Source organism: Schistosoma mansoni, chromosome 2 (genome assembly GCF_000237925.1).
Source record: "Schistosoma mansoni strain Puerto Rico chromosome 2, complete genome".
Taxonomy (NCBI): domain Eukaryota; kingdom Metazoa; phylum Platyhelminthes; class Trematoda; order Strigeidida; family Schistosomatidae; genus Schistosoma; species Schistosoma mansoni.
Window position 1 is genome coordinate 14,414,535 of NC_031496.1, and position 15,652 is coordinate 14,430,186.

The 15,652-nt window shown below is 39.6% G+C and overlaps 1 protein-coding gene across 1 annotated transcript; it reads left to right on the forward strand.

Annotated features, from left to right (window-relative positions):
• Nucleotides 1–12,123: 12,123 nt before the first annotated feature.
• On the forward strand, nt 12,124–14,665 carry Smp_049170 (putative camp-regulated phosphoprotein). The gene is made up of 4 exons (XM_018795788.1): nt 12,124–12,236; nt 12,276–12,367; nt 12,407–12,490; nt 14,142–14,665. The coding sequence occupies exons 2-4, from the start codon at nt 12,329–12,331 to the stop codon at nt 14,415–14,417; spliced, it is 399 nt and encodes a 132-aa protein (XP_018650065.1). The 5' UTR covers nt 12,124–12,236; nt 12,276–12,328; the 3' UTR covers nt 14,418–14,665.
• Nucleotides 14,666–15,652: the final 987 nt, after the last annotated feature.

Below are 15,652 nucleotides of genomic sequence, written 5' to 3' on the forward strand. Positions count from 1 at the left end.
TTGTTGTTGTTGTTGTTGTTGTTGTTCACCACACTACGACTATTACAATTACAACTACAAATACAACGAAAAAACAAAAACAGTACTACAACCACAAACAAAACCACAATCACCACGTCACACTCTCCACATTCTCACTCCCGTGTCCCCTGTTACTTCCACACTTCATTTAATTGATTCACAACACCGACCAGTCACAGTCACTTGCCTAGTCCCACTCACACACAACATCGTCTCCTCACTGTATCCAACTACTACTGTGATGTGTGCCGATTGCTGCTTAACTCAGTGTGAACTTGATTCAGCACGTGGGATGGCATGCAGACACATTGAGTGGACAAGTGTCAAACAGACAGGATGAAACACACTCTCCCTCACTGACTGATCGTCTGAACGTGTTACACTGCGTAGTTTGTCGAAGCAGACAGTGGTGGATGGATTGACACGGGGTGATGAGTGGTGAGTGGTTGTGTGGTTGATTAATTGAATACCATGCGGAGACTACCGAGCGTTAAACACAGCTACACGTTTCGATAGCTATCCCATCCCCCACATACATGACATCACGGCATCACTCAAGGGCACGACAATTTTTTCCAAGATCGATCTGATACGAGCATATCATCAGATCCCAGTCGCTCTTGAAGATATAGAGAAAACTGCCATCACGACTCCTTTCGGTTTATTTGAGTTCCTACGAATGCCATTTGGATTACGGAATGCTGCTCAAACTTTCCAAAGGTTTATCGATAGCATTGTACGAGACCTAGATTTTGTTCACGTCTATATTGATGACCTGCTAATCGCATCATCAAACGTAGATAAACATTATCAACACCTGACGCTACTATTCCAGCGCTTTTCGGATAATGGAATAATAGTCAACCCCGACAAGTGTGAACTCGGGAAGAAGGAAATAAAATTCTTAGGTCATGTTATTAAGCATGAGGGTATTCTACCTTGTGAGGATAAAGTACGCACTATAATGGAGTACACTGTACCGTCCACACTCAAGGAACTGAAGGCATTTCTCGGTTTGGTCAACTTCTACCGACGCTCCATTTCGCACGCGGCAGAACAGTTACGACCGCTAACTGATTTACTTCGCGGTAATCCACGCAAACTGGAATGGAACGACGCCGCACGTACTGCATTTTCAGATATCAAAACGGCCCTAGCTCAAGCCACACTTCTCGTGCATCCTGACCCATCAGCCACGCTTATTATAGCGGTTGATGCATCGGATTTCGCCATAGGAGCCGTTATGCAACAGAATATCTCCGGTAGTTGGCAGCCCCTCGAATTTTTCTCACGACGCCTCACTCCCACGGAGACGAGATATAGCGCTTTTGGTCGCGAACTGCTAGCAGCCTACTGCGCCATCAAACATTTCCGGCACGCTGTAGAAGGTCGTAATTTCATCTTATTCACCGACCATAAGCCCTTAACGTATGCTCTGCATACCAAGTCTGACCGCTACTCACCACGAGAGTGCAGACATTTGGACTATATCTCCCAGTTCACGACAGACCTTCGTCACGTCAAAGGCGAGTCGAACTGTGTCGCTGATGCTTTATCACGTATCCAACTTAATGCAGTTACTTTGCCAATGCTTGACCTACCTGCTATAGCCGCCGCCCAAGCAAACGATACTTCATGCACGGAAGCACAACAGTCTACGTCCCTTCAGTGCCGGGAAGTACCCCTAGCTACTAGCTCAGGTACTATCCTATGCGATACTTCCACGGGCCTCCCTCGACCCATCGTACCCTCCGCTTATCGCCGTCTCGTCTTTGATGCCCTTCATGGTCTATCTCATCCTGGTATCGCAGCCACCCTACGCCTCATAGCTGCACGATACGTCTGGCCGTCAATGAATAAAGATGTCCGTATGTGGGTAAAACAATGTTTACAATGTCAACGATCAAAAGTGCACAGGCACGTAGCTGCCCCTATTGGCACTTTCGCTACGCCTGATGCTCGCTTCGATCACGTTCACATAGACATTGTAGGACCATTACCACCATCGCACGGGTATGATCACATACTCACATGCATTGATCGTTTCACAAGATGGCCCGAAGCTATTCCCATCACGTCTATTACGGCGGAGACAGTTGCTCACCGCTTCGTAGAACGATGGATAGCTATGTACGGTTGTCCCTCGACTGTCACGACTGACCGAGGACAACAATTTGAGTCCGCATTATTCTCCTCACTAACACGGCTGCTTGGTACGGAACGCATACGCACTACCGCCTACCATCCAGCATCAAACGGTTTAGTTGAACGGTTTCATCGCCAACTTAAAAGTGCTCTTCGAGCACACGAAAACAACAATTGGTACGAAACCCTTCCGCTCGTCCTCCTGGGAATCAGAACGAGTCTAAAGGCAGATATTCAATGTTCCGCCGCTGAACTTGTTTACGGCACGACATTGCGTCTGCCTGGGGAATTTTTCACACCACGGAGCAGCACTAAGTTCGGCGAATCAGACTACGTCCAACGACTGTCTGCATTCATGCGAACACTGACTCCGGTGTCAACTCGTATACAACATCGACAGGTCGCTCTCCCTCGAGAGTTATCTACCTGTTCACATGTTTTCATACGAGTAGATTCGGTACGCAAACCTCTACAACAGCCTTACGAAGGACCTTTTCACGTGATTTCCCGTCACGTAAAGACCTTCAAGGTTGATCGACGTGGCCGCATCGAAACAGTCAGCATTGATCGTCTCAAGCCAGCACACGTCGATGACAGTGCTATACCTGATAAGCCGAGACCCAATGTTAGACCCATCAGAGCTTCTAGCGGGATTTCTACATCTACTTCGGATCCCACGCTAGATGCACCTAAGACCTCATTCTCACGTCCCAGTCAACAGCACGTGTCATCTGCCCCGTCTACGGACGAGACTTCCGTCTCACGTCCAGACCTGCAGACCACACCGCCCTTGACTGCGGATGAGATTGCAGGCTCACGAGGTTCGAACGAGACTACCGTCTCACGTTCTGGTCGCCGAGTACGCTTACCCGTACGCTTTCTCGACTAACCTCATAACCAACTACGGATACAGTATAGGAATCTGCCCCTATACTACAAGAAAGCTACACTTTTCTCTTTTTCTATCATTTTTTTTGTTTACCCCGAGCCTACGCCTCCGACCATCGCTGTTACGGTATCGTCGACTTCAGTCAACTTTCGCGAAAGCTGGCCTGATCACCCACGCTCTAGTCAACGCACTCAGTCGATCTCTCTGGCTCCAAATACGTATGATATACATTTGGTCCCGAACATGGTTATCCTGGTCGCATCTGGTTCCTTGGCTCAATCTGGTTTCGTCCTACGTCTGCAGCGTTTCTGGTCCGGACCTCTACGAACGCAACCTTCAGATTCTGGATACAAACCACTCTGGTGTAGCATGCTAATCCAAGCAATCAATACAGCACGTTCCTTCTGGTACCGTTCTACGTCAAAGACTTTTGGTGGCAACTCGAGGATCAACGATCACTCCCTGTTCTGCCAACGTTTTCGTCCTACAATTGCACGTTTCGCGATCAGTCCCACGAATGAAACCGCTACGTATCGAAAGTGTAAATCCTTTCTAGCGGGGGGCTCCTGTAGTGACCGGCCAGTCTCGATAAGAACACGATTGGAATAATAGAAACAATTATTATTATTGTAACCAATTGTACCAGAGATTGTTTTACTGTATTTGTTTAACTGTATCCGTTTCACTTCTTGTTCCATATACCGCCTGGTTTGGTTCGAGCTTGCTCACGCACTGCTTGCTCGCTTGTACTCTTTGGCACGTCTCGGTATTATTTCGATACCACGAGATCGCCAATAAATATACTTGATCTGGACTAGTAAAGCCTTCTGGTTTACGGGCTATCAAGGGAACCAAGTCATATTTGTACGCGTAATCGAATAGTAGTGGTGATCATAGTCCGCCCACGACTCGACATCCACTACAGTAGCATAATGCATATTAGTCGCTTCAGACAATTTAGAGTTGAAGGTTTGTTAAGAATCGTCTTTCCAACATTGAGGGTGAGTTAGATCCTGTTGAAACGCTAGCTTATTATTCGTGTGAAAGGTTCCTGTTTAAAGCTCTGAATGACAAGGAAAACATTGAATTCCAAAGTAATCCTGTTAAGAAAAGCCGTTTTTGCAAGGGAACGAGGTCAGAGGCTTCAGTACCGAACATTCTGACACCCTACTAGAACAACGCGCAGTCTTCGGAACTGATTGAATTATCCTGACGTTAAATCGATTAATTAGACAAAACTTAAGATCATCAAACAGAGGTGACTGAATTTTTACCGTCCTCAGCTTGTTGTACGCAATTTTTGGTACTACCAAATGCTTTTGTGAAATCTAGATGTTCTACATAAACTCAATCTTGTTTTGAATGTTCATAGTCCATCTATATCTACTGCACTCAGAAGATTCTTAAAACAAGTACAACCTATCATGAAAACATACCTTTAGAGTCAAAAGAAATTTATAGACAATGGATGGTCACGTAAGCTGTCATAAACCACATATATCATAGTCTTAACGGGTAATGGAATGAGATTTATCAAGCGGTAGTTCGAGCGCTCTCTGCACTAATCTCTATAAGGGATTTCCATGTGTCAGCTCCCACTTGTCTGAGATTATTCCTTGGTTTAAAAGAGCAAACTGAGGGCCCCCACAAGTATGACTATTTTTCTCAGTGTAGCAGAGTGATCATACCCGCCAAGAGATACAACCTCGTTTGGATACTGTCGTTTAGATTGCACCAGTCTAGTTCTAACGTTTATTCTCGAGATTCCCTTAAATCTGGAGTAGACGATCTCGTTGACGTATCCGGGCTCTGTAACACCATCCTTTATGTTGGTTGTAACTCTAGGACTTAATAACCACACGTTTGGGTCTTTGGTTTGTTTAGAGAGGTCTCGTTACGAAGTAAACACCCATAATCGGCGGCACATCTGTCGATGAGCTTATTCTGGTACTGGTGTCTGTCTTCTTTCAAAGTACTTATGGAGTTATTTCAAAGCTGTTGGAGCCATCTGTATGTGCTTTCATAACTGAGGTGTTTTTACTCGAACCATCTTTTCAGCTTCAGTAACTTGGTGCTAAAATTCAATACTACTTTAAGTTGTTTGACACGCAGTTTATGAGACAAACTTGTTTGTAGCACGCATGGCTGTATGCAGCAATAATTTCCATTGACGGTCCACATCAAGCTGAGAACAGTCTGCTCGCGTATATAGTAGCACCACTTACTCCCATTTTCCTGACTATGAGAAACATAGACATCAGGCAATCCTAGCTCCCGGTCCGTGGTTCAGAAAGATACTAATGTTTCAGTTATGCCTGTCAGGTGAGAGTTATTGAATTTTCAGGTTCGTACAACTTATCCGTTCTGTTGTTTAACATTGTGACGTTTGTAGATAGGCGGTTGACGCTCTTCATTTTCAAACGAAATCCTACATCTCATTTTCCGACTGAGGCTTATGTAAGTGGTCAGGAAACCTATTCACCTGAGGACTTGTTACCGAGTGATCTCTGAGATTCTCAAAAATTTTTATTTCTGCTAAAACACTAGCGAAACGATAGGTTCTGATTTGTTATTTTGTCTCATCATGAAATTATACAGTTTGTCTGGATGTACATATATTACATCTGACCTACAAAACTTGTTAACACAGAATACCTCTAAAGTGTCAAGTACCATTTTCAACTAACAGAGAGTCACGCTTGCTGGTCGAGATGAGGTATCTTTATCTTTCTTGGTCATCCGAATCAGTTATTGACTAGGAATGCCCCGAAACTTTAGGGACAATTTTATGGATCTTTATTCCCAAACATCATCAGCTGCATCCAAAATGTTTGAAGTGAATGAATATCCCAAAAACATCGCCATATTAAGAGTCGGACGGGTAAAGTCCAAAATACGATGCAGTAAGACTCAAAGTTAATTCAAAAATTTTGCCTTATGCTCTGCATGATTACCCATATCAATCCTTACAAACTAACAGCCTTCTCATGAACGAGTAATAGTTGTTGCACCAACAGAATCAAATATAACCAAATATTCTAAGTTATTGATGCTATAACTGAAGGATGAACTTGGGCAAGTGACCATAGGAAACATCATGCATCATACGGAAGAAAGTGGTCTGAGATAATAGAATAAACTTTGATTTGGTTGGTCTATTTCTGTGTTCAAATCAAATATTTGAAGTTTAGTCGTCACAATGATTGTAATGTGAAATGCTATTAAAAAAGGTATGTAACCACCCACAATTGCGTTCACACCAGAGCGCATTCTCTCTGGACTTTAGATACATCCAGTTTCGGTCTTCTGCCGTAGCTAGAATCAGTGACCAAATAGTCTGTCATTCGTGTTCAGAGGGTTATGGGTTTTATGAACAGGTTCAGTGGAGTACGGATAATTTCGATTTTTAAGAGTATAATATACCCATGGGCTGAACGATTGGTATTAAATCTTTCACAGATGCACAGTGTTTACTCAAAAGTAATTTTCATTTCCTGGAGACCTCATTGTATACCATGAACATCTGTCACCTATAACAATCAATTGTCCCAGATGAACAGCTAGAGGAGATAGGACACTTCATAGACGAATAGGAATCTTCAGAAACTGTCTCTCCGCAAGTTTAGCTTGTGTTCTTGCTGCACTAGAAAAGCATATGAAGCGTTTATGTTTTAAATTTGGTCATTAGATAATATTTTTAATCTGGAGACGTCTCATGAGCTCACTTTTTATTTAACAAACGTTCGTTCCATCATGTATATAACCTTATTACTCTACTACATATGATCATGTGTTTCCACAATGCATTTTGCATTTACATCTGTGTAATATTACCGCGGCTGTCTGGGATTGTTTGCAACTTAATGTCAACGACGTGGTTGAGATCACAAGGATTCTGACTCACTCTGATGTCTGCAACTAAATTGCTTGATATTCCCGTTCGGTTATAAATGAAATACCGATAATAGGGACATCCTTTTGACAAGTTATTAGCTTTTAATCTCTCAGCTATTAATTAGTAATGTATAAATTGTCTAAGGGATGTTTGTTAATTGCACAGTACAGAAACCCAATTGTTGAGACAATTTGAGTAGTTTGTGTTCATATTTATTTTTATAGAGTACTACCAATAACTAATAAGTAACAGAGATTTTACCTTTTGATGCGTTTATGAGTTGGTAATATAATTGTCGATACTATCGTGAAAACACGTGGATACATAATTGGGAATCAGGTTGAGAACTATTCGAACCTTAACTAATATAATTCTATTATAATTCTATGTCCCTTTGGAAAATATTTTGAAGAATACACAGTATATCTGAACGAATGGACCACTATTAACTTTTACAGATTATATTAACAAGACAACCCTGCTGGGAATGCACACTGTGAACCAGTATATGTTGTAACCTGTAGATCATGCCTGTAAAAATGGCGTCTACTTGCCCTTGCAGAAATATATTATCATTATCATTTGAAAAAACATTCTTCATTTTACCATAGCAGCAGAAGCTTTGCTTATGCTAAAGTAGTTTGTATGTTAAGTTAACTCTCAACCTTATTTTCATCCAGTCGGCCATTAACTATGAGGACAGAAACCCTGAAACTAAGGAAACCTAGTGCAAAGAGGTTGAAATCCGCCATTTTTTCTTCACGAGATATGTGAGTGAAACGTTCGGTCAAAGTTCGCTCTTCATTATCTCTATTTATGACATTGAGTATTTGCTAGACCCGAACTAAGGTTCCGACTGAATAATAACTACCTGGGTAGTTTAGACACACACTATTGCTCAGTTGAAAGCAAAACAAGGGGATTGGGAAAATAACGAGTGTCTAAACTACCTAGACAGTTATTCCTCAGCCAAAATTTGGTTTAGATCTAACAGTTTTAAGCAAAAATTACCGTTCTGTTATTCAACCAATAATTGTTCTCCCAGTAATCGATCGAGCGCCCCAAAAAATAAATGTTACTCGACCCTTTCTGGATAGATCACGTAAAATTCCATTTCAAAGATAATATTTTGTCGTTTCATGATAAGTCTCGCTGATTGAACCCTATATTCGGATCTCAAGCAAGTCTCGTAACCCCCAAGCTAAATCTATACAGCGACTTGAACACGAGAGAAAAGGCGCAAAATAAATGAGAAGCACTTTACTCCAAAGGTTCATTTATATACAGAAAATATAGGGTTTTTATAGTATTTTAGAAGTCCTTGGGTTTTCCTGAAAATTCTGGAATACTACTAAACATAGTAGCAGTGTATTATTCAGCCAATCAGAACCTTTACATGTGAATTTTCATTTTCGCGGTATTTTTAGCAAAGCTTCTAATCAAACGCCGATTGGATAAAATGCTTCTTAATGTTTCCTGAGCTTGTCATGTCGATTGCGAGAAATTTTCAGGATCATCCTAACATTTTCTAACAAAGTGTTTCCAATTCTGAAAAAGTGCTTCAATTCACAATGAAAATGCACAATGCCGATCAACTCAAGCAGCACAATCAAAAGGGGGAACAATCAATATGGCAGCCACCAAGATGAAGTATCAACTAAAAGAACTTAAATGCAGTTCCAGTAGAAACATATAAACTCAGTGAAGGCGAAAGAAAACTGAAAAGAACTATTATAAAATAGAATATTACTGTCTCAAATGGCATCAAAAAGACTAACAAAATGTACAACTAAAGAAACCAATAAGAACAAGTTGCAAATGTATAAGTGGACAGATTTTCATACACAAAACCTTCAAAATGGATCCTTCAGCAGCCCACATAATCCCTGCATACTTAACAAGACACTTCGATACTTTTGGTCACGGTTCATTCTATAGCATAGTCCACACCATAGGAACGAGTAGGAATTACAGCAGTACTCCTACATTTACTATCCTAATCTTTCCGTCTGTATCTATTTCACAGCCTTCAACTACTCCTAAAGGCCACCTTCCACGGGTCAAAATGTCTGAAGCCACGATTACCACATCTCCTGGAAATCGCGATATTCAAATAACCATTTTTGATTTATTTGTAGGGACGGTAAATATTCCCTTAGCCACCTTCTCCAAAACATGTTTGATAGATAATTAACCTGTTTCCAACATTTTCTTCCCCCACGAAATAATGTCGGATCCTCAAGTCCTTGCTTTTTATCTAAACTAATATTTTTTACTTCATCTGCTATTGAATCACTACAAGAGTCACTATCATGGTCAGGTCAGGCAACTTCGAGCAATCGGTATTTGTTTAGAATTGTTAGATCCAAACCAAAGTTTGGCTGAGGAATAACTATCTGTGTAGTTTAGACACGCGTTATTTTCCCAATCCCCTTGTTTTGCTTTCAACTGAGCAATAGTGTGTGTCTAAACTACCCAGGTAGTTATTATTCAACCTGAACCTTAGTTCGGATCTTACAGATTTAACTATACACAGCTCCCTTTGCACAGTAATAATCGCTCCTTCTCGAATAAGGTACCAGTTTATAAGTTTTAGTGAAGATTTTATTGTACAGTGTGAAAAATGTGAGCTAGAAGTAAACTGGTTCTTCTCCTACTGGAATTTCGGACTTAAATAGTAGAACACTGTCAACATAACGTTGTATGTGCGTATACGTTTGGTTTGTATTAGGTTGTGTTTCGGTGTGAACTAAATGCGTGCTTAAATTCTGCCACTTATCATCCAACCTGAACACCTTCTTGAAGTACGGATTTGACAGTTTTCAGCATTTTTGTTTTTACCCACTTAGCTGATCTTAGCATATCTGCTTTACATTTAAGGAAAGACTTGTGATTTCATTCATTAGAACCGGTTTCGCATACGTTAGGTACAATACACTGAACATATCTTTACTCATGTTCAGGAATTCTTTGTGTTCGTTTTTGAGGCCTATATTTGCTATGAATCCCAAATCTTTATAATCAGTAAGCTTAGGTAAAGACACATCGACTGTTATGTAGCAACGTACGCTTTTGTAATGGCCAATCAGTATAACCTTAATTTCACTAGAATTCACCTATAGTCTTAATCACTTCCTCTATTTGACAGAGCAAACCAAGTTTACAAATGGTTTATCATGGATTTACGCCTTCTGTAGAATCTTTATCATTTATAAGAGGCCTAATCCAGTGTGCAACTTTACAACTAATTCATAAACCTGTCGTCACTCTAGAACACGTATAAGAGACCAAACTGAATGCCCTTCTGGGATCCATTGGAGTAAAACCGATTGAGGTGTTTTCGTTTTGACTTTCTTTCTGTACTTAAGGCTGAGGATAGTAGGTTAGTTGGCGTGTATTAATCCTGAAGGCACATCTTTCATTGGGGATCTGTTTTTTCTTGAAGGTGATACGTCACTGTGCTCTACACGAGTCCTCCATCAGACTGAAGCATTTCTACGTTTGAGGGCAGAACACTAATCATGAAACAGTCTATCGAAAATCATTAGGGTCAAGAATAACCCATTCAAATTATTCACTTGCATGACATGGACTGATTCATATGACAGTAGTTCATACTGATTCTCAAGCCTATTCTTACCGATAAATTCCATCAGTAATATCATGTTTGCCACATACAGAAATAATTATCGGCACACTACTTGGATATGACTAATGGGTAATCCGTGATAGGTATTTGTAACAGCTCAGGTTGGTTGGTTAAGAGTTGACCCCAAACAACCAAGCATATGCTAAAACAGTATTGTTCAAGTATTCATTCACATCCATGGACTATCGTTGAAAGCGTTAGTCGTAACTGATTGTAAGTCAAATAGTGAGCGAGTTGATAATTTCGCCTTGGGATGAGAAATAGAACTAAGGTGTTTTCGATAGATAGGTTAATCGAATCGACGTTCCTACGGAAGTCGATTCTAGGGGGAAGCTAATGTAACAGCTCAGGTTGGTTGGTTAAGAGTTGACCCCAAACAACCAAGCATATGCTAAAACAGTATTGTTCAAGTATTCATTCACTTATTTACTTTTTGTAAGCGTTATATTCCCTATTATCTTATATTGAATGTTGAGAGCCTTTGTTTGTCTGAACAGATAATCCCACGCTCCACTGTGACTGCGCGAAGATCGAAATAAAGACCTATTCACTACTTCTCTGGTTTCTTCTATCAATAGCACGAGGGTTACCTATAGGCACGAAATATTCACCGCGAGGTGACTTCGACGTAGGCCAGGTCATGCCATTCCCATTCAACTTGATTAGACCACAACTATCCACTTAAATCATCTACATTAGTGATTAGCACACTTTTTCAGGTGGAAATCTCCAGTCACCAGTCACTGAGTGAAATAAACGGAGTTTCACTTTGAGTTTATTCGGTCAAGGTTTTTAAACCTCATTGCTGGGGCCGGTGAGATGACTATCCTGAAGATGCCGCAGGTATTTGGAGTTTGACAACACTAACTGGCAACACCTATAGTTGAGTCGTACTCATCCAGTGAAATCGAAAGTCAGAAGCGAGGAGGTTTGAAGATATATTTGATAGGTTATCAATATATCGAGAAGTGACTGATCGAAGCTGGCTAGCGATTGTAGAAGTAGAGCACGGCGTTCCCACTCGTGATCCGGTGCGGATGCGTGACCGATCACTTTCTGTTAGGTGAATCCATTAACACTAATGTGATCAGCGTCACATATCGAAGACTTACAGAGCTATCGATTTTGGGGATTTATTTAACGTGGCACTCCACTTTCAACTTTCTATTGCATTTGACTGCAGAAGAAGTTGCTTACCTGTTATTCCACATCTGCGACACTCCCCAGTAAGCCATATGCAAAAGAGCTTGACGAATAGCATATTGAAATCTATGAATACAGCCTAAATAGTCAAATTATCTTCTTCGGTCTCCCTCCGGTCTTCTCTTAACATCAGTAGATTGATCAAACAGAAACATCTATTCCTACATTTTAATTGGTGAATAATGGTTATTTCTAATCTCGTAATGCAAGACGAGAAAAAAATGTCACGAAAGAACTAGAAATATAAGTCAATAATCAGTTTATATTATTCGACAACCTATATTAGACATTGTTAAAATGTAGGGGTAGTTTAAAGTATAACGTTGTGACACGTTTGTGACCTTTCCCGTTTGAAGGTCTAGTTTGGACCGTCCACTTTCCTTAAACCTCATTTATACTGCTACTAGTTGTTGTAAATTGCGACATCACGGAATGTAAGTATGCTTTCTAGCATATTGAGCTTCTCGTCATAGTTTATTCTTGTTTTACTTGAAGTTCCTATACTTCTACTAGGACTCAACAAAAAATGGCCTCGATTGATGCTGCTGATAAAAGTGAAATTAAGGTTTGTATAGACGATAATTAAGCATTTTTCCTCTTACAGAAAGAGTCGGAAAAGCTTCGTGCCAAATACCCTGGTTTGGTTAACAATGCATCGTCATTGCTACATCGACGGCTAAGTAAAAATGTAAGTATAAGCTGTCATTTAACAGTCATTATAACTTTAAAAAGAATTTGTAAGCCTAAATTTAATTGGAAGTGTTGAAACCCAAAATTTCTAAGTTCTCGTTAATACAGAGCATACTACTTACACTTATGCTTAATTAAAAGAGCAGATTATATAGTAAAATGGGTGGGTTTCAGCCAAATGCAGGAAGTCCTTCCTTTTTATCTTCACATGCTTGCCTGTGCTAATATTTAAAGCAAATATACTTTGCCTGAGGTGTGCGGCTTTTCATTGGAATGTGTTATAGTGCTGGACAGATTTAGATATCCAGTGGATAATTTCGATGGGTGGATTCCTAACTTGATACGAGTTGGAGTCACTTACAATAGTTTTAGATTCGGGCTTGTACATTAATGACAGGTGGTTGAAGGACTCTTTGTTTTTACCGGTACGGGTTTGTATGACCTGTCTTCTCTTGATGAACTCAAACTAACACTACTTCTACTAGAAGGTTCTACGGCCTGGTATCTGGATATACAAAGCCTCTCTCCACCGAAAACCAGTTGCTTATGTTCTCTGGAGCCAACCTGTATTGTTGTGTGAGTTTTTATGACCTAGTTGAGAGAGAATATATATGGTTCGAAATGACTTCAGGTCATGGCTGAGTCATATTGATCTATGACAGCATAATGTGAATAGATCTAACTTCGGGAACCGTTCATCTGAAGGCAATGTTAGTTGTATGGCTATCGGTATTCTAAACTTTGTACGAATTTTGAGTTAACTTCCACACAGGGACTTGCACTCTTAGCAGTTGTTTAGTTTGGGTTTCGCTAGCTCTGTGTAGTGTGGTGTACATATTTTCATCGAAATCCATGGAAGTCTTCAATGTCCATGGTGTTCTAAACATTTTAGCCGCGACTGAATAGCAGTGGATCATTCTTTAAATCACAGGTCTCTTACTTCGTAACCTTTTAGTTCTTTTATTCATATCACTTGTTCTTTCTGGTTACCCATTATATCCACCCACTAATACTAGTGTATATTTCCATTCCCTTAGTCTTCCTGTTGGTCTTCGTGGCGTTTCATTGTTGTGCTTTAGATTGATATGTAGGTTTTCAACCATGTTTTCAGCTTCCATGTTTGTCAAATTATTTTTTCCTTATTTGATTTCGAAGTGCAATTTTTTCCATAGTATTCAGACCGGTTTTAAGTGTCATCTTATACTTACTGCTTGAGTTAAGTCCCATTAAGCAACACTTGCTGCGTTCCAGAGGTGTCTTCTATACCAATCAGTAAGACATTGCTATTCACTAACCGTCTAGGATTCTTACTATACTTTGTCTGATACTCCTAACTTTTATTTCTACTTTTTACACTTGATTTTACTTTCAGAAAAGTTCCATGACTTCGTGTTCTAACGTGTTTCTCGGTTGTTAGACGGGTTGCCACTATTTCCATTAACTTAGTCTACATATTTAAAAATCTGCTATAGAATATTTTGAATTAATAGACGCTACATTAAGTGATGTATTCGAACGTATTTTGTTATAAGTTGCGAAGACAAATAAATCCTATTTATTCAATAGTTCAGCATCCAGTTTTTTAAGATAAAGTTAGAATTACGTCTATTTTTCTAACTCCAATCTGATCTATTACTTTGTTTATGTAGGTGAAATATTTCGATTCTGGCGATTATAATATGGCTAAGTCGAGGCCACTAATGAAGGATTCCTTTCCCTCAGGTAATTTGGATTCACCGACGGGGGATACTATTCCAACTGTGGATAATATATCTATTCTACGAAGTAAAAGTATTTCGTTGCAAAACAATACCACTGTATCACCACAATCAACAACAGCATGTACAACACCAACAAGCACTTCAACTGCAACAACTACATGCAGTTATATAACTATACCAGCTCGTACACAAGTTGCTAAATAATCGTTTGTAAATGTACATCCCGATTTTTAATACCTCATCGTTCCATATTTGATTAAACTTGGTTACATAGTCTTTCACATGATTAATGACAAGGATTTTGATATTTATAATAACGCTAAAGGATTACCGTGTTAATAATAATGACGTTACCAATAATATAATCCTCTTCCATGTATAATTCAGCTTCCATAATATGCTTTATAAATTATTTTTGCATTCGTAATATATTTGAATTTATAACATGTACTAGATAGTTATTTTTTGATGGGATTGTTTTGTTTAAATGTAACTGATGTAATGAAATCGACACTTTCACAATAGATTTTCATCAACGTCGTTGCTGTTATGAAGAAGTTTATGATTTGCAATGACGAACGACTAAGGGTTTTGCAATGAATGAAAGCAATACTGATCGATGGATGAAATATTGAGATCTAGCGAAGTGATGGGCGTTCACAAGATCAGATTATCAACACAACCCTCGTTGATGGACTTACGTCACAGACAAGGTCACTTGCCAGAAAGGTAGATTCTTATCTAATAAAATAATATGCTTGTAACACAACAATAAATATGACTAGATGTTCTAAGTTATTAGAGGATAGCGGTTTTGTGAGTCACTGGCTTCCCAGCAATTGAGGCTTGATTGTTAGATTTATTCCCAGCTCGTCATATCATTGTAGTACACTTTCGTCTGTGTGATAGTTTTTGCTTCTATTGAGAATTAGATTATCTTAAGCTGATAGTTTCTGGATTTTAATGGTTTGAATTTGACTGACATTTAGGGGCGAAAAAGTATGGGTCAGTTGTGTTAAGTTTGAGACTTTAACAATAAACTTCCCCTTATCTTTTGAGTTTAGAAAGTTATTTATCTCTAACTACATTTTCACAACACTGCCAAGTCAAAATCCGAAGGCTGACTACTAACATTATTGTTCTTGAATATCGGTTAGCATTTAACGTTGGTGATATTGTTTACTTAACATCTGAAGTAAACGTATCACTGCTTTTTAACAAATATAATGTCCCATCAGAGAAGATTCTCTTGTCGGTAAGAATGTGATGTCCAGATATATGCAGGTGAATTGTAAGGTTTTAGGCTACTATTAAGTTTATTGGCAGTGTAGAAGAGTTGGTTTGAAAATTCTGGTCTATTTACATGATACAATTCGACCAATCTGATAGGACATTCAGTTGTCAAGTCACTAAGTACAAAGCGTATATAGTGTGTTATT

What these genes read in the sequence shown, in the direction of transcription:
- Smp_049170 (XM_018795788.1), top strand. Translation starts at nt 12,329, where the DNA reads ATGGCCTCGATTGATGCTGCTGATAAAAGTGAAATTAAG. An exon ending in CTGATAAAAGTGAAATTAAG is followed by an intron (nt 12,368 to 12,406) that starts GTTTGTATAGAC and finishes TTCCTCTTACAG; the next exon opens with AAAGAGTCGGAAAAGCTTCG. An exon ending in ATCGACGGCTAAGTAAAAAT is followed by an intron (nt 12,491 to 14,141) that starts GTAAGTATAAGC and finishes TTGTTTATGTAG; the next exon opens with GTGAAATATTTCGATTCTGG.